The 20524-nt window shown below is 42.3% G+C and overlaps 1 protein-coding gene across 1 annotated transcript in view; it reads right to left on the bottom strand.

Moving 5' to 3' along the window:
* The window catches only part of hdac8 (histone deacetylase 8), a 37751-nt gene that overhangs the window by 11856 nt on the left and 5371 nt on the right, over positions 1-20524 (bottom strand). Inside the window, exons 4-10 of the mRNA XM_065950257.1 lie at positions 19358-19499; positions 19116-19228; positions 18850-18927; positions 18658-18766; positions 17889-18061; positions 17018-17112; positions 1152-1257 (exon numbers count right to left, since the gene is read on the bottom strand). Of these exons, the coding sequence (XP_065806329.1) occupies positions 1152-1257; positions 17018-17112; positions 17889-18061; positions 18658-18766; positions 18850-18927; positions 19116-19228; positions 19358-19499 (816 nt within the window). The remainder of the gene's footprint in view (positions 1-1151; positions 1258-17017; positions 17113-17888; positions 18062-18657; positions 18767-18849; positions 18928-19115; positions 19229-19357; positions 19500-20524) is intronic.

Below are 20524 nucleotides of genomic sequence, written 5' to 3' on the forward strand. Positions count from 1 at the left end.
ATGGAGATGAAAAAAAATGTGTTTTTTATGCAGACGACTTCCTGCGTTTGCAGTGTGATGCCAGCATTAACTACATGTTCCACAAGGCATTGCAACGCCAATGTCAATCTGCTGCATTTCCACCCACATGAACTTTGCTCAAATATTCATGGCTTAAATCAAGTCAGCTGAGAACGCTGTTCAATGTTTCCTTGACTCTAAAATGCTCTGCACTCATTTGTTTGGAAGTCATCTCTCTGTGTCTGGAGCGTTTCTTTTTTTTTTGCAGACAAACAATGGCACAAATTCCTCTCACCTTCGCTCCAATGGGAGAATGGATGACTGCTGCGTTGAATCAAACATTTCACTGACTGAGGGGAAAGCAAGGACGACTTCCTGTTGGTCTGTGGTTCACACTTCAACAAACTGGATATTCAACATTTACGAGACACTAAATGACCAAATGCAGACTCGTTTTTTTTCCCCCTCAAAAAAAAACCGTGGCTTTATAAAAGTTTAACATTCGGAAAATGAACAGGAGTCGTAGGCGTACTCCTGACCTCAACTCCTTCAAACTGTTCTCAACTTTTGCCTAAATTTCACCCCCGATGAAGGATCTCTCCTGGGTGCTGCGGGCTGTCAGCGCCCGAGACCAAAAGGCCCGACTTCATGCTGAACCACATGACTACACACACACACACACACACACACACACACACACACACACACACACACACACACACACATTCTCACATGTGTAGTTGAATGTATAGAAAGAAAAGGATGCAAAGAGGGGAAGATACCACATGAATCAAGACCCAGCCTCTGAATCTAAAGAGGTTGTGGGTTAAAAAAAAAAAAAAGGTCGACAGTCCAGTCAAACAAAAACAAAAGGATGTGAAGAGCCGCATGCAGGGAGGACGAGATAAAAAAGAGAAGAAGTTGTACTTTCATCCCACACAGGGACGTATAGAAACGAGAGCAGACACATGAAACCACACATGAAAAGAAGCACACAGAGACAGAAAGGCTTTAGGTGAGCGAGGGTTCAAGGAGACACACACACACATACACACACACACACACACACACACACACACACACACACAGACACCTGTTTATCCACCCAGACACAAACAGACACACCTGTTCATCCACACACACACACAAACCTTTGATGGTGCTGATGACCTGGTCCAGGTGTTTTGAGTCGTTACGGTCGGGTCTACAGCTTGGGCTGATCTCCAGCGAGTAGTCAGGTCCATATTCTGTAAAAAACTGAAGAAACAAAAAACACAACATCTATCATTACCACCTCTTGATTTACTGCTTTTTAAATATTTCTTCTTTTCTCCCCTCGTACTTTCATCCCTCACATCTGCACAGAGACACTGCAGACAAACGCCAAAGCACATTTCATCCTTTTTTGTCCTTTTTTTTGTGAAGAATGCGGCTGCTCTTCCTGGAACATTTGTACTATGAAGAGTTGGATTGTGAATCTGAGTGGTGATGAATATTTACACTGGCTTTCAGACTTAAAAAGACTTATAAATTCACAACAGCGGGAAACATCAAAGGCTCTAAAATCAGACATTTCTCCTAAACAAAGACATATCTCCTTGTCTTTCTTTTAGGCTCATTAGATCATGCTCTAGCTGCGTCCCTGATGAGTATCCCAGCTGTGCACAGGGAAACCCATTGATCCTCTTTAAGTAGCTGGAGTGGTAAAGATAACAGCAAAGACAGAGTCATGGTAGTAGTCATAGTAGATGGCACTTTTTGGATTTTGAACTTCATGCTAACTTTCAGTATCAACAACATCCCAGCTGTCATTGGACGAGAGGCGGGGTTACACCCTGGACAAACCGCCAGTCAATCACAGGGCTGACATATAGAGACAGACAACCAGCCACACTCACATTCACACCTACGAGTAATTTAGAGTCACCAATATAACCCAACTCTGGTATAACTTTCCAGGTATTGGTCATAAACCAAAGAATTGGACAATTACTATTTTGGAGTTATGATGGCACTGGAAGAAAAAGTTCAGGATCACAATTTCCATTTGTTCATCATAACGAAATCAAGAATGGCTTTGCCAAAGTTCGAGGCAATCCATCAAAAGGTCTAAGAGATGTTTGCCTCAAAACCATAAATACAAACCTCATGGTGGCACAAGACTGAAAAAACAAAACGAGGCTTTCTCAATGACATCGGGATTTGTTGTGATCACTGGGAATATCCGTACAAACTTTTATGGCAAGCTGTCCAATATTTGAGATATTCCAGTCTGGACCACAGTGACTAAAAAACACACGTGAGAGCGTTCAGATGGACACATGTTTTATATATTCTCTGAGCTCGTTGTGTTGTGTTGTCTGAGAGTTGCATTAACTCAAACAGATATATGAGACAGTCGAGTCTGGTTCATGTAAAGAAAAGAAAACGAACGTGGAACAAAGAAGAAGAACCACAGATCAGTCAAAACGTCCCTCCTGACAGCCTGGGCCTCACCAACGCGAAATAAAGAGGAGATGATTTCAGCAAATACCAAAGACTCCTGGCATTTCATGCAGAGTCGAAAACCATTTTCCAAGAAACAGAACCAGCCAAAATATCGAGGGGAGAAGAGAAAAGAAAAGAAAAACAGGTGGAAATCCAGTGAATGGGTTCACCCAGAAGTGAAAACCAGAGCTCATCAGTTGAACAAACACATTCCCAGGGAACTTTTCAGGCCATGACTCAGTGCCATGAGAGCAAAACAAACTCTGGAGGCCAGGTCCGACCACAAGTGCGTCAGTTCATTGGTGTGACTGTTGTGAAAGCCTTGGACTACAAGGACTCCTCAGGAGAACAAATAACTGACTGAGGGCTGAAACAAAATCACCTGGATTCCTCCAACCGTACTACACGTGCAAGAGTTTGTCTCTAAAGTTAGACGGCCAAAATTTGCTTCCAATTATCTGTTCTTATATCAGATTCAAAAGTTGAGCTTAGAGAGTTTATCTTTGACCTCTGATTTGTTCTTGGAAGGTAGAGTTCATCCATCACCATTCACAACATGCTACAGTGAGTATGGTGTTGTAGTCAAGACCATGCCAACCGATGCCAAGAGACACCCGGGACCATAGTGCTCCAAGACCGAGACATTTAGGGATCGAGACCATGGCGGGGCGAGACCGAGTCAAGACTAAGACCATTGATATCAATGAAAAATCCTCATCTTATGTGCAGCAGGCTTGTCTTTAATTTAGACCCTAACACCGGAAGGTTGCGTCGTAACCAGGGGAAAAAAATCAAACTACAAATGACTTAAAGTTATTAGTTGTTTAAGAAAGAAAGATTTCCTTCTAATCACAGCAATGCCTTGAACATAGCCAATCAGTGGTGGTCTAAAAACTGTGGTCCCCCCAGTCTGAGGCCGAGACAAGACCAAATTAAAATGCTTTCTATTCCAAGACGAGACCTTCAAAAAGTGGACCAATCTGTCTTGACACCAAGACTGATTTCAAGTACGACAACACTAAAGTATGGTATCAGTAGTAAATATGCACAACTACGGTATTTCTATGACATCTGAGCAAATTTCATTTCTTAAGGAAGACCAAACCAATACTACAAAAAGTTCTAAGACATGAGCAATAATTTAACAATGCCTACTTCAATCTGCCTGTGGTATTCCTGGTGTATGTTTTAGCATTTTTACAGTCGTCTCAAGTTTGTTGTTTCAGAGTTTTTGTGGATTACAAAGTGTGCATCTATATAACCGGCTTAATTGATTTCACAATGATATCTGTCTGAAAATTGAGCTCCCCATAGGTGTTTTCAGACCAAACGGTATTTGGAACTTGGGAGTTCCCTGAGAACTTTACACCATGGTACCTACTCTGACAGGAGCTAAAAACATTCCTCTAAACGGGGTTCCAGGAACTAAAAGAGTTCATAATTGTCCTGATGCTTTTGATGTCTTGTTTGAAGCACTTTGAATTGCCTTGTTGTTGAAATGTGCTTTATGAACAAACTTGCCTTGCCTAATAGTTCCTGTGGTGCAGAATTAATAAAAAAGAAAGGAGGAGGGTCCCCAACAGTTCCTAGAACTATGAGGAAGTTCCTGCTGCCTCAAAAATAGACCAATGCCTGAGAGTTTCAATTTTCCGAGAATAAAAATGGCCGTAATCAGATAATGATTGGTAAATTTGTTTGATAGAATAATTTAATTTAAGTCCACTTAAAGAGCGCAGACCTCTCCTGAGACTAATAGTCCAGTTTTTCTATCATCATGTCCACAAGCGATACCACTTTATATGCCTGGGTATATTTCCAAACTATACAAGAATTCAATTTGATCAATATTATTGCTTCTTTGTGAGTTGGATTGGGATTGTTCATAATGTAATGAGTTCTAAACTCTGCTAACAAGTTTCTTAAAAAACCAAGCCAAACGTTTCCCGACATCCACTGACCAACACGCAGGTCATAAAACTGGTGAAGCAGCAGATTCATTTTTTGCTGTTTCACAACTTCAATTTCATCTTTTCAGACCTGAAGGTAAATGGAAAAAAAAAAAGCACCATTAGCTTTCCTCAAAATACCCGTTTGAGCAACCAGCAGCCCATAATGATTTCCACAGTAATGTCTGGTAATTTGAAAGACAGGGATCTCTTCTTTTTTTGCGATTGGAACTCTGTCAAGGATTTGATGAGGGCCATTAGAGAAGACTTCAGATGGCTTATTACACAACACACACACACACACACATACAGAGCGGCCTGAACAGATGTACACAAACACACAGCTGAGCCAAAGCGTATTCCAGTCCACTTTTGTGTACTTGAAAGACAAAGACGACTCTGTCTTCGTTTAATAACTCTGTATAAATGTGTGAGTCAATGCATGTGTGTTTGTGTGTAAAATGTGGTCCATGCATACAAAAGGTAAAGCCCTGTTGAAAGTGCGTTTGTGTGTGTGTCTGTTTGGGGTGTGTGTGTGTCTGTTTCCAATTATTTCCGATGAGTTTTCAGTGTCTTACCTCCGGTCTCAACAGAGCACAACATGAGAAAAGTTACTTAACACACACCCGCAATGTATTCCCATGAACCCAGTGCTCTGTCTCCTGCTGTCCAGCTTCACAAAAACACACACAAATTGTACACACACACACACACTTGCTGCAAGCTTGTTTGGCTTGGACGACCATGGGGAGAAATGTGAGAGGAAGGGAGGACGAGACACTCCTAAAAGAAACATTTTCCTATAATGCGTCTTTAGTATTCTTTATACTTCTCAGACTACAAAGACTTTTCAAATATGATTTTTTTATTTTTTTTAAAGCTGGAAATTGAGCGTATGAGACGTTAGTGCATGATATGATCCAATGATGCAGGACATCTACGTCACCTATACAAGGTCAGGAGACAGAAAAATACTCTCTGACTGGCTCCAGTGTCCTCAGCAAAGACACACTGGGAGATTAATAGCGGAGGGTCTCTGTCTTCTTTACCACGGAGCTTAACATGGACCCTCTGCCCATCAATCACTCACTGTTTGTAAAAACATGTTCGCATGGGAAACTCGGGCCATGATGCAAGAAACGCTCTGTTGTGTGTCTGCGATTCAAAATGTATTTTAAAAGTGTTGTCTGGCTTATGTAACGTCGTCTATGCAGATATTCATATTGGTCTTGCGATTGCTTGATATTGAATATGGAATTAACCCTCTGCGCCTTTAAGAAAAAGCTAAAGACCCAGCTCTTTCATGAATACCTACTAACTTAATGATGATGGTCTCCATATTATTGATGATGATGATGATGGTTGTGACGATGGTTTTTGTTTGATAATGACGACTTATAAGATGGTTTCTATACTGATTAGAGCTCTCAAGAACTGCCCTCAATGTTGTGCTTTGCCTCTGGTCACTTCCTGTCAGCACCTGTGTGTCCAATCAGACTCAAAGCTGATCGTTTGCTCTTACTGACACTGTTCCCTTTTTTCTAGATCCTTGCTTGTGTTGTACTTACTCTCTGATGTACGTCACTTTGGATAAAAGCGTCTGCTAAGTGAATTGTAGAATTAATATTGGTGTCCATGTCTGTGGATTCAAATTGTGCTACGACAAGGTTGTTAGTGCCAGACGTGCTGTTCTGAGTATTTCAGCAACTGCTAGTGTAGACGAGGATTTTCACGCACAGCCATCTCAAGAGTTTACAGATAATGGTCTGAAAAAGAGAAAAATATTAAGTTCTCTGGGTGAAAATGCCTTGTTGATGCCAGAGGTCAGAGGAGAATGGCCAGACTGGTTTCGAGCTGATAGAAAGGCAACAGTAACTCAAATAACCCCCTTGAGTCCACTGTACTTAAATGGCCTCCACAGTCACCAGATCTCAATCCAATAGAGCTCCTTTGGGATGTGGTGGAACGGGAGATTTGTCCCATTGGATATGCAGCCGACAAATCTGCAGCGACTGTGTGATGATGTCATGGCAATATGGACCAAAATCCCTAAAGCAATGTTTCCAGCACCTTGTTGAATCAAGACAGTTCTGAAGGCAAAAAGGGGGTCCAACCCGGTACTGACAAGGTGTACCGATGAGTGTATATAGGGAGTAGTAGTAACTATAGTACTGATAGTGATACCCACAGCAGCAGTAACTGACGTTGCACTGTAAAAAAACAAAATGAGGGTTTAAAGACTCAACCGGTTGTTTATAAAAACATGGCGCGCCACTGACTCTCTTTCCTGCCAAGCTGCCGACACCTCTGTCAGCGAAACACTCCGTCACACTGGACCGACAGAAGAGGGACGTTGTACTGTACCAGTGTTTTTTTGGTTCAAGAGGAGTTTAGCTGACTTCACCGGAGCTGAGAGTGTCGGAGCGGCCAACAGACAGGATGTCGGGCTGCCCCTCCGTTTCCATTACCTCTCTCTCTCTCACTGTTTTTGCTTATTTGGAGAGCTGCTTTGTAAAAGTTTAAAACCTGCTCTGCTGTTGCTTCTCACTTGCGTCAGTGTTCAAAGATGCAGCAATAAAAAAAAGAGGGTATACTCTATGTCTATATGTCTACATTGATTTAACAAGTACAGATCCATTCATCATTTAGTGTTTGTTTGTGCAAGCAGATTGTGGTCTGAACGAGCTGAAAAACAGAACATGTACATCTGAGTGAAAACGCTCGAGTGTGTTATTTCATGCACGAACCCATCTGTGGACAGCAGTGAGTGTGTGTGTGTGTGTGTGTGTGTGTGTGTGTGTGTGTGTGTGTGTGTGTGTGTGTGTGTGTGTGTGTGTGTTGTTTTCACAGCCATCAGCAGGATCTCCAGTTATGAAGGATGCTGAGCTGCACAGCGGAGGGGAAAACGTCTCAGAAAACAAATGGACTGTGTCTGCTATCAAGCCGCCGTCTAATAAATGTTTTCAACAAGGAGAGAAAAAAAAATGACCCTTTGCCCAAATCACAGTCACATAGCGCACGTACACATCCCGCATCTCAACTTTTTTTTTGCATGTGGACGCCTTCCAAACCTCCATATAGCTCTTTATCTTTTAAGGAATGCCATCCACGAAATACTGTTATGAAAACTTAGATTTAAAGTTTTCCTAACCAAACAAAACAAAATATATTCCATATTTAGCGCTACCCAAATCCCTTGCTAGTGCTAACGTTTGGTTGCTGGAGCCACATAACGTAAACATCTCCTACTTCCTAACCTGTTTTGAACTATCTAGCACCCGTCACTTTCAAACTTCATTCTATATCAAGTGATACTCAACCTGAGGTTCTCCAGCCACATGTGGCTCTTTTAGGTCCTACTTGGAGAAAGTAATTATTTAAAAAAGGGAAACACTGTCAGCAGAAATGATTATTTTTAAGTCATGTCACTGTGTTTCCCTCACATATTTGCAGAAATATTTTTTGGGTCAATGTGATTCTTAAGGCTAACGAGGCCGAGTACCACTAATATATTGTATTACGGTATTTAACTGTATTTTCTTAGATCAAAGTGTAAATCTGTGTATTGGTAAGGGTTAGTTTATTTGGGTTTAGTGTTAGTATTTGTTTTTTACTGATCATCTACAGGTTTGCTCCAACAGGTATTTCAACAATAAAGATATCTTATCTTAACTAGTGCTGTCAATCGATTAAAAATTACTCTAATTAATTACAGGCTTTGTTATTTAGCAATAAGTAAGGTCTTTTACCTGCTTTATGTAACATAACAATAAGTAAGGTCTTTTACCTGCTTTTTGTAACATAACAATGAGTAAGGTCTTTTACCTGCTTTTTGTAACATAACAATGAGTAAGGTCTTTTACCTGCTTTTTGTAAAGTGTCTCGAGATAACACTTTTGTATAGTTGACACTATACAAATAAAAATTCATTGATTGATTGATTATTAGTTAATTTTAATTAATCACATGTATGGATAAAATGAGAAGGATTGTATAACAGGTAGATTTACTGCATAACCACCTTTTAATTTCACTCTGTTCACACTATTAGGAGGGAAGTCATACTTTTATTTCCTCAAATCGTTTTATAAAACAATCTCAATAAAGTGACAAATAATTGTAAATCACACTGACAAATACGCCATAAGTAAGAGTAAGATTTTTTCTCATAGTCCACTGCACAGCTCCTACATTGCACCTTTTGTGTTTTTTATTTTTATATTTTACATTTTTAAATTCTATTTTATATATTGTAATATCTTCTTATACTGTATTATTTAATTTGTTGCTAGTTCTGCGTTATTTCCTTGTTAATTGTTTAGCACCAATACACCAAGTCAAATTCCTTGTATGTGTAAATTGGCAATTAACCCCAATTCTGATTCTGATAACTCTGAAGCAGTGTGTCAAGAGGGAAGTCTTACTGTACTTTAATTTGATCACAGGTTTTGTCCATCCCAAAAGTTTAGTTTTTTCCCCCTCATGTATTTGTTTTCATAGCGAATGAGTCGTTCATGGAAGAAGCTTCTCGTCAATGATTTATGGAAACGATCAAAAAGAAGATTGCTTTTTGAAAAGCAAGAAGCTTTTTGAAAGAACGACAGGAGAAGATTTATAATAAATGGGAAAGATCGCACTTCAATAGATATATTCAAAGGTTGAACACAGCCTACCTCAGCATGTCTCTGAATGTCTGTGTGTGTGTGTGTGTGTGTGTGTGTGTGTGTTTCTCTGTAGAGGCAGAAAGGCACGGGATGAGCGATGGAGGGTAGACTGTTATTAATCGATCAGAGAGGATGTTGATCTCTCGCATGAAAACAAAAATAATCAATGCTCAAGACATTTTTCGTCAAGTTTACAACGCTGCTCTAGACGCTTTTATGATTAAGTAATTTATGACATCAGAGGGGAACTAATTAGCCCCAATTTGATCATTTAGTAATTTTTCTGTGATTCATTCATCCAAATGAACGTGTCATTTTTTTTAAAGCTCTAGTTTTGACTCTATTTTTTGGGGAAAACAATAAAAAACGTTCAGGGATGATTGGAAAAACCAAAGTGCAAATTTGATCAAAACAAAGCCATCGGGTTCATAAAAACATCTTTCCTAATAGGAACATTAGAAATGAAGATAAGGAGCGATGAATGATGACTCATCTATCATGCAGGATCAAGCCCGTCCATGAACTTGAAAGAAAAACAGACGCTAAAAAAAACCACAAAAGTCCAACACAGTCATGACTCCCTGAAGGAAACCAGACAGGAAACAAACGCTTTCAGCTCATTGTTGGAACATCCTGACTCTCAGTGACAACTTTCACTGCCAGGATTTGATGAAATACTTTGTATTAACTTATATCTTTAAGAGATGAATAAAGAAAGGGAATAATCCCCTCCCCCGTCGTCTTGACAAACACACATTCTCACACACTCTACCGATGTGATGTTTCCGGCGATTGATGCCGGTGACTCCGGGAGCCGACACATCCCTGACGGCGGCTAGGGGCAGGACAGGAAGTGGCTCCAGACAGGAAAAAGAGGAAGTAGGAAGTAAAGAGGAGGGACGCTTTTCCCGCTGCCAATCTGAGAGCAGAGACGTCCTCCCTTCCTGTGTGGCTCAAAGACGGACACACATTTGTGTTTTTTGTGTGTTTGTCTCACTGGAGAGTTGCTGTCTCTGTTTTGACAAATGCAGATACTTGTTGGCTACGATGAAATCTACACAACTCTCTTAAAATCTGAAATAATTTCTACTTGTGCAGCCAAAGAGGTGACATCACAGCCTAGTCAAGGACTTCTAAACCTCGGCCAATATAAACATGGTCTTCAATTGTAGCAGCATCAAGGGGAAAACATTGGAAAATATGAAAAAGGAGGCTTCCAACAAGGACTCCAAACTAACGATAAAAAAAATGTTTGTTTCAGGGCGCTGGTGGCGCAGTGGTTAGTGCGCGCCCCTCATGTATGGAGGCTGTGGTCTTCCAAGCGGGCGGTCCAGGTTCGAGTCCAAAAAGAAATCTTAAAAAAAAAAAAAAAAAAAATGTTGTTTATTTTCCTTACTTGAAGTTATGTATGCTAAGTTCTGCTGCGTTCCAGTTGACCTCGTAAGCGGGAAATTTCGAGTTCCCAGTCAGAAGTGTGAACTGGAATGCCCCCTGAAGTCGTAATTACGACTCGGAAACTCGGAGGAAGAAAAAAAAAGTAGCCCGAGTTCAGATCCAATATGGCCGCTACGTGCGTCGAAAGGGATGTTTAAGATGCAACTGTTGAGTTTATTAGCAGCTTAGTCGTCTTTTTGTGTAATTAAATCATCATACTGATGGTATGGTGCAGGTTCTCTCTGTGGAGGTGTTTTCATGAAACTATCACGTAGTGTGTTGTTATCGTCTGGCGTTAGCTAACGAAACCAAAGGTGCTCCTGGAGGCTTCAACGTTGCTTTTTTCCGACTTAGCAACTGGAACGCAGTTAACTCAGGTTGTGACGTCATTGAATTAAGTGTTTTGTTTTCTGTTTTAATTAAAAGAGGGGCAGATATGATTAGATTAGTCTTCTTTCTGCTCCTTTTCATTCAAAATTTGAGATTTTATGTTTGTTTTTCTTCACGTTATTGTTTGTTTGAATGAAATCAAATTTACCAAAAAATTTTAATTCCCAGTCCCGACTTCCAGGGTTAAATGGAACGTGGCACTAGGTACGTCATTTTTTCTACATGAGGTTACATATTTTATGCTTTATTTGAGGACGGGTTGCTCTCATTAACTGTAGTTCATCAAGACTCAGCTCCGTATACAAAGCGATATCACCCATTTAAAATGCACTTACTGTTGGCTAATGACAGCAGAGGAACTTAAGCCCTTTTTAAAATGAGGGCATCATTTCAATTCTCCCTCATAGGGGTTAAATCAGGTCCATAAATCAAAGGTTATCAAAGAACCAGAAGTGAAGGTTTGCCACCAAAAAGTAAACAACCCTTCAACCCTTCACTAGAAATGAAAAACGAGCAGAGATAACAGCGAGGTCTGAAAGTAGATCCAACATTGATGTGGTTGTTTTTGGAAATAACAGTAACAGCACATCGGGCAAATCACAGTGCCAGTTTCCGTTTTGAGAATATTTATAGCTAATACAATATGTGTTTAATGGTCACGCAGTGGAGACAGGAAAGAACCGAGCTCCTGAAAGAGGACGAAGGCTACGAGCTGGATTCAGAATCATTGTGAGTGGAGGGGTCTGCCTGGTGGGCAGCGGGACAGCCGCAGGAAGTTTGGATCTGTGGTTTGTTTTTTATCGGAGCAGTGCGGCTGGGAGGAACTCAACTGCTGGGAAACGTCCGAAAACAGAATAAGAGAAGAGGAGGGGGGTGGGGGGGGGGGATAAGTAAGAAAGCCTGACAGAGGACTGTTTAAGTGTAGCGCATGGAAACAATAACTTATTTCTGATTAGTCAATGAAGTCAATGTAGCTCGACAGGATGCTTAAAAAGGCATTACAGTCACAATTAACCGTTAATAATGACAGTCTGAATGTTGCTATGCTAACAAGCTAATATTTACACAAGCATAAAAATGTTTTTTTTATAGAACAGGAAAATTATTATTAATTAATTGTGATTTGTCGCTGAATGTCAATAGTTGATCTAGTTCATCACATTTGTAATCCCGTTTCATTTGAAGAATTTTAAATATGCGTTAGAAGACTTTTGTTTCTCTATGAACTGTAACAGATTTTCATATACCTCCATGGAGTCATGGTAAATGGTAAATAGACTTGAGTTTGTACAGCTCTTTCCTAGGTTTCTGACTACTCACACCTTCACATTCACACACTCATGGCAGAGCAACTGGAGGTTAAGCGTCTTGCCAAAGGAGACTTCAGTTATGTAGCTGCAGGAGCTGGGGATCGAACCCCCAACCTTCCAGTTGAAGACAATTGACTCTCCAACTGAGCGATTAGAGGCATTAGTTGCTCCACCATGCGCTGTGGTATTGGGATGTGAACAGAGCCTTAGGCACAAATATTTATCCACTTATTGTGATTACTTTAATCCTCCTTGACTCCCAAAGATCCGCGAGGTTTACCATACCAGGACAAGGTAAATAATGTGACCACTCGGGTCGGGCCACAGAAATGTTTTTCTGGCTTTTTTCCTCTTAAAAAAAAAGGAGGAAATTCAAAATAAACTTCAGAACCAAAGTAATGGGACTTCTTGTCCTCTCTCTTTTCCCATAGCATCACAAACATTTCACTTTCCAAGATTCCTTTTGCTCCTAGCTGCCCTGACACTGAATTTGAACCTCTTAAAAAGGGATAACATGCAGACACAAACGTTCTTGGAGGGTTTCAAAGAAAAATAGATATTTCCCCGCACGAGGTTATAAAAGCAATCCCAATGGTCCGCCAATCAGTAACACAAACTGATCTTTGACCTCTGGCTATTTTAAGACAGTCCCATGTTGTTACCCTCTGATTCACACGCAGATTGTCTCCGCCGCCGTCACACAATGAGGGGGGTCAAAAAGGATCAGCTAACCGCTACCAGACAATACAAGTCAACGGGGAAGGTTAATGACTTTCGATCCTACAGCTTGATTCCCCCGGTTCAAACAACAAAAGGCGCTTTTACTCGTGTTTTTATAAGATATTGAAAGTTGAACACGTTTGACAAGAAGCAGGGCCATTGTGTTGGGTTATCTGCGGTGTCATATTTTGGGTTCTGGTAATCAGAGGGATATTACAGCACTATTGTACTGGCAGAGTCTGATTGATGTTTGTGTTTCTTAGACTGCTATTCTTAAACATTAAGTCTGAGGGGTTTGTATGGGCTAAAAAACTAAAACTTGTTGGATGGATTTCACAAGACAAACAAACTAAGAGACTGTTTTTAGATGTTCCCAAAAAGAAAAAAAAAAAAAATGGCCTCCATACTTCTTAAATTTCAATTTGACAGACGTTTGTCAGTTAAAGGGAAATTCTGGGATCTTTAAAGACTTTATATGTGATTGTTTTGATCCAGCAGATGTCGCCCTTGAGCACCAGCATGAAACCAAAACAACTCGCGCTGCATTGTTGTGTTAGCATGCTAATGCTAGCGATCTTTATTATGCTGGTATCTTCACACTGCATGTAAATTTACCTGAAATGAGCGTGATCTAGAAACACAGTTAAGCAGTGAGTACAGTATGTTATTCTTCTTTTCTCTAGTCCCTCAATTAAACAACTTTTATACACGAGGGGAGGAGTCAGCCGGCTGTCCTGGCGATGTAAACAAACTAAAGATAGGACTCTGAAAAATCTGAAAACATCACAGACAGTGGGACTCGGGTGTTACACCCATTGTAGACAGTCATGACTCACAGAGTTATTTTCAGAGGATATAGTTGATTTCTACATTTAAGTGAGAAAAATTACATATGAAGCCTTTAAAGTCTGATCATATAGTAAGGTCACTTTATCATCTCATTCAGTGGATATCTTACAGATTGGTCTTTTAACTATAAGAGTAATTTATGGGCCGTGTCTGGTTAAATAAAGGATGTTATGATTACAAGAGGCTCTGTCTTTGTCAGGAATTTCACCAAAATTGTGTTTGAAAATTGGATAACACTCAGAGCCTGTCAGTGGCATAACAAGCAAATAGAGCCACGGTTTAAAATCACCAGAGATTCAACTCCATGGAAACATTTGAAAAGGCCACACAGTGAAAACAAAACCCAGATAATTTCCTTCCACTGTCTTGGGTAATTTTTTCATAAATCAAAAAAAAAGAGCTTCCCTGATTGCGGCTTCATAACGAATAGTTTCCCACTCGAGTAACACTTCGTTTCCTCCACGCTGAAGGCAATTAATCATACAAAGACGAAAAAAAAGAGTTATAAAACAGGCCTGTACATTATCTAACTGTGATGAATGTGTGCATTCATGTGTTTTTTGTCTACAGTACAGCAGAGTAGTGGACACACACACACACGCACACACACACACACACACACACACACACACACACACACACACACACACACACACACACACACACACACACACACACACACACACACACACACACACACACACACACACACACACACACGCACACACAGAAAATGGCACAAAGGTAGTTTTTGTTCCGTGTCGCTGGAACTCCAGCTTTGCTTGGTCATCATGGATAAATGCCCCTCTTATCGAGCACAACGGCCACAGACAGGGCCAAGAACACACACACACACACACACACACACACACACTAATTATAGTTTAAAGTTGTGCAGTGCTTCAACTTTAGTACCGGATGACCTTGAAAAAAAGATCGATATGAGCCACCAAATTGGAAAAAGGAAGCCGATAAGAGGTTTGAATTCAAAGTTAGGAAAAAGCTATTAGTGTGTTTGTTTCTTACGTTTCTGATTTAAGAAGTGTGTGTGTGTGTGTGTGTGTGTGTGTGTGTGTGTGTGTGTGTCCTCGTCTTCATCATCTGTGGCAGCTGCCCCGCACTGATAGTTGCTTTGTTTTCAGTGAGTGCTGCTTAATGAGGTCAAAGGCTATTTAGGGCCACGGGATGCTGACGAGGAGAAACAAGAGGTACCTTCATCACGCTCAAAACACACACACACACACACACACACACACACACACACGCACGCAAACTCAGAGCTATTCATTACATTTGACCAAGACAAGGTCCAAAAAATCAGCGGAGTAGAGAAAGAGCCTCTTTGTGTTGAGCTCTACAGACAGACGGGTCGAGAGAGAGGATGAGGCTCTATTAGATTTTTTTCCCCGTTAGCATAATGACACAAAGAAGACAAAAACACGACGTCCTTTCTTTTTTTACAAACATTCATTACTGGGGACCGTTTTTCCCTCTCCGTAGGTACATCTGTTTACGTCCACACACATGACCTCATTACAGTAAAATGAGCAGTTTAAGTTGCACTTACAGTGTTTACATGATTCACAGTGACCTCAGGTCCACTTGGACCGACCGGCCTGTTGACTGTGAATACAGAATCATGGACTAAACACCACTATAGAATAAAACAACTACAAAAAGAAAGAAAGTACATTTAATAATATAGAAAAAATGTGTATTATGTGTGTGTTTATGTGACGGCCCTGGTTGTGCCTTCTCTTTTGTAATTTGTAGGCGTGGCTGTCCAATCAGCCGGGCTGAGAGTACCTGGGCTCAATGCTCCCGTTTCCCCCCCCTACAGACCAAAGTCAGCAAAGGCTCCGACTATCTGATGGATCTAAAGATTATCTTCACTCCTGAGGTGTGAGGCGTGTTGAGAGTGATTTTAAACGTCTCCCCGATCAGCTCAGAAGACGATCAGGGACCCCCCCGATTTGAAATCTTAAAAATGAACCTATTCAATGTTCACAATCAGAGAAATCCTGTTGTGTAGGTGTGTGTTGTGTTGTGTTGTGTTGTGTTGTGTTGTGTGTAGACTGACACAAGAAATCGACTATTTTTAACTGCATGTAACCGTACTCACTGAGTTCCTCTCTCTAACCCTTTTCACACATACTCCTGAAAAACTCCAGAGATTTGGCTCCCCGGAGGTTTTTAGGCTATGTGTGAACACAAACAGACGCATTTTTCAAGCAGACTTTACCCGGAGCTTCTCCGGCCAGACCCCTCGTATTTTATCCACAGAAAATCCGAGTGTGCTGATGTCTGAACGTGGCCGAATATACTCCGGAGATTTTCAATTTGAGCCAATGGGACCCGAGTGACGTTTATATAGTGACCGGCTAAAGTGTCTACACGTGACCACTACGATCTCCGTGCACGTAATGAACCTGCTGCATTCTGTTTTCTGTTGGTCAGCATGTTGTTCTCCTCTCTTGGATTACACATAGCATTGATATAAAGGAAAATATTCACATTATAACGTCGTGTAGCGGACTCTGTTGCTTCGGCCGATACTTCCACGTTGTTTATTTACGTCACGTCTTACCTCGGGAAATCCCCCCGACCCCCCTCCCCTCTGACAGGGAAAGTGCCCCTCTGAGAGGAGCATATGTGAACGACTAGGTCGGGAGAATCTCCGGAGAAGTCCTCCTGTAAATATCTAGATATTATCTGGAGTGCAGATGTGAAAACGGCTTCTCTTTCAACTGTTTCCTGACTCAACTACACTGTAAAAAAAACACATCACCTTTCTGCTAAATGAGAGAGAGAGAGAGAGGGGGGGGACTCTTTAGATGGGGGGGGGGGGGGCTGAGAGGATTTGTCATCACCTGTACCCTTCTCCTTCACACACACACACACACACACACACAGCCTGACTCACCTGAAGACAGACCCCTTTATTGAGAAGCGGGCGGCCATCTTTGATTAGATGGCGTGACTCAGCAGACAGTGAACACAAGGGGGGGGTGTGTTTGTGGTTTTCGTGCGTGTGCGTGCTGGTCGTGATTTTGTGTGACCGTACGATGAATGAGCGCGTTTGTGTTCATGTAGGCAGTAGTGTGTGTGTGTGTGTGTGTGTGTGTGTGTGTGTGTGTGTGTGTGTGTGTGTGTGTGTGTGTGTGTGTGTGTGTGTGTGTGTGTGTGTGTGTGTGTGTGTGTGTGTGTGTGGTCGTACCTCGTGGTCTGGTATCTCCGAGGACAGAGTCTTTCCCAGCACCACGGCGGTCAGGTAGGTCCAACAACGAGCCGTGTTAGCCAGGTTATAGCCCCCTGGTGACAAAAAGGAAGACAGATAATGAGGGTTCAGATCCCAATGAGCCAATCAGAGCCTGAGGACGAGCCTCTGGATTGACAGCTGAACAGTGTGCGGCCCGCTCTCTCTTTTTTCTGCTGTAAACAAGACCCACCCACCAAAGTTTGTCTGAAGGCGGCTCACAACCCCGACAGACAGCTGATGGTGAATCTAAAAATATGTGATGGATTGATTCTCACAAATGTGTTGATTCGGGTGTGACTCTTAAAAGATGGAGACGGAAGAAGAGGATGGACTTGAGGAAAATGAAGAACCGAAGACATAGAGGAGAATATAACAGAGAGAGAGAAAGTATGTGGGACAGAGAGAGAAAGGGCGAGAGAGAGAGAGAGAGACAGGAAGAGAGGTGGGATTGTAGTGGAGTAAAATAGCTTCATTGTGTCGTGAAAGTAGAAGCGATCATCTGGCCGAGGGCTGAGGGGTCTGGAACAGAGCATGGTGTGTGTGTTTACATGTGTGTGTACATCCATATATATGTGTGTGTGTGTGTGTGTGTGTGTGTGTGTGTGTACATCCATATATATGTGTGTGTGTGTGTGTGTGTAATTTTGTAAGTGAATCAACTAATTTAAAAAAAGTACAAACACAATAAAGTTCTTGGTACATCATCTATCTCTTCATGGGGGTATCGCATGCACGCACGCACGCACGCACGCACGCACGCACGCACGCACGCACGCACGCACGCACGCACGCACGCACAGAATAATAAACACACACTCGTTTAGCGTACCTCCTCCCAGCAGCAGTGTGGGTAGCTGCCAGCCTAAGACGTACTGCAGACACTTGCCCACCCCCACAGGGGTCATGTTGAAGGAGCACATGGGGTCGCCCGCCATGGTGTCGGCGCCCAGCTGCATCACGATCGCCTCCGGGTTGAACTGCGCCCGCACTTCCTGCATCACACTGCAAAAAAAAACACAAAAAAAAACACCAGTAAACATTTTGTTTTCCTGCTCGTGTTTGTCGAAACTCTGGAAAAAAAGAGGTCAGGTCGTGTTTGGAGTTGATTGGTTTATATATGAAGTTGATTGACAGGTGTCTCAGCCAATCAGGCAAGACTAAGACGACTGCTACTCGTATCACTCTCTTTATCATTGCTCAAAAATAGATGTTTAATGCCTCAGAACCAAAAGCTTTGAGTTAAAAGGGAGACTATAGTTCAACATGATGTCACAGGTTTTCCTTCCTGTGATTGGATGAAACATTAATCTAGAAAAACTGCTCAAACTACAGGATGCATGCTTCAAACTTAAGCGTCCAAACACCGAGTTAACGCTTAAGTTTGCAATCCTGAGTTTAAGCTCTCATGATGGAAGGAATCCCGGGGCTGAAGGGTCCTGAATAAAACGCTGAGTCAGCATTAGCTCTCAGGCAGATCTCTATGGAGGACCCTGACTTCTGATCTCTGGGTGGAGAAACAAAGACTTCATCCTCAGGGATCCTGGAGAGAAACGTCCCTTCTGAGCTGCACGGGGGGAGTTCCTGAGTCGACACTCTACCTGGTGAAAATCTGGAAGTATCTGTCGTCCTTGATGCCGTCCTCCATCGGGACGTTCACGGCGTACCACCTGCCTTTCCCCAGCCCCGTGTCGCTCAGGTCGCCTGTGCCTAAACAAACACACACACACACACCGTGTTGTTAAACACTGCAGTGAAACATGTTGAACATGAAACAAAGTGAAGAGACCGACCTGGGAAGAATCCAGGAGAGAACTTGTGCAGAGAGACGGTCATGACTTTGGATGTGAAGCTGAAAGCATCTTCTACACCTGCAGGGGGGGGAGGGGGGGGGGGACAGTGATGTCATCTATTACTCCAGGTTTGATGACTTTGATGATACTTCCTCAAACTGAATATTGTTATTTTTAACCGTGTGTTATCCTTGTTCCAGACTCTACATTTCAAATTGTGTTTCATATTTCTTTCTTGTTTGTTGGTTTTTTGTTTGTTTGTGTACCGTCTCCGTGATGCAGGTCGACGTCCACGTAGAGGACTCGCTCGTACTTCTCCCTCAGTCTGAGGATTCCCAACACGGCATCGTTCACATAACAGAAACCTGACGCCTCATCCCTGAGAGAGAGAGAGAAGAGAGAGAAGAGAAAGGGTTTTATAGTCTGACCTTTGCCTGGAGCGCCCCCTTCAGGACAACATGATCTAACATCTGCATTAACACTCCCAGTTCAGAACATGCTGACTTACTTCTTGGCATGGTGCCATCCTCCAGCCCAGTTAATAGACACGTCACACTTCTGCTCGTTCAAACACTGGGCTCCTGTGAGTGTGGCGCCCCCTACTGCTGCTGCATAGTCATAGATCCCCTCCACCACCGGGCAGTCGTAACCTGGAGGAAGACAAACGAACAAAGTGAACACTAAACAAGGAAACAGAAGAATCTATGATGAAGAGGAGAGAGGAGACATGAAGAGGAGACATGAAGAGGAGAGATGAAGAGGAGAGATGAAGAGGAGAGATGAAGAGGAGCCATGAAGAGGAGAGATGAAGAGGAGAGATGAAGAGGAGAGATGAAGAGGAGAGATGAAAAGGAGACATGAAGAGGAGACATGAAGAGGAGAGATGAAGAGGAGACATGAAGAGGAGAGATGAAGAGGAGCGATGAAGAGGAGAGATGAAGAGGAGAAGAGAGATGAAGAGGAGACATGAAGAGGAGACATGAAGAGGAGACATGAAGAGGAGAGGAGAGATGAAGAGGAGACATGAAGAGGAGAGGAGAGATGAAGAGGAGAGATGAATAGGAGAGGAGACATGAAGAGGAGAGATGAAAAGGAGACATGAAGAGGAGAGATGAAGAGGAGACATGAAGAGGAGACATGAAGAGGAGACATGAAGAGGAGAGATGAAGAGGAGAGATGAAGAGGAGACATGAAGAGGAGAGATGAAGAGGAGACATGAAGAGGAGAGATGAAGAGGAGCGGAGAGATGAAGAGGAGACATGAAGAGGAGCGGAGAGATGAAGAGGAGAGATGAAGAGGAGAGATGAAGAGGAGAGATGAAGAGGAGAGATGAAGAGGAGACATGAAGAGGAGAGGAGAGATGAAGAGGAGAGATGAATAGGAGAGGAGACATGAAGAGGAGAGATGAAAAGGAGACATGAAGAGGAGAGATGAAGAGGAGACATGAAGAGGAGACATGAAGAGGAGACATGAAGAGGAGAGATGAAGAGGAGACATGAAGAGGAGAGATGAAGAGGAGACATGAAGAGGAGAGATGAAGAGGAGAGGAGAGATGAAGAGGAGACATGAAGAGGAGACATGAAGAGGAGAGGAGAGATGAAGAGGAGACATGAAGAGGAGAGATGAAGAGGAGCGGAGAGATGAAGAGGAGACATGAAGAGGAGAGATGAAGAGG

The sequence above is a fragment of the Labrus bergylta genome, chromosome 22 (genome assembly GCF_963930695.1).
Source record: "Labrus bergylta chromosome 22, fLabBer1.1, whole genome shotgun sequence".
NCBI classification, from domain to species: Eukaryota; Metazoa; Chordata; class Actinopteri; order Labriformes; family Labridae; genus Labrus; species Labrus bergylta.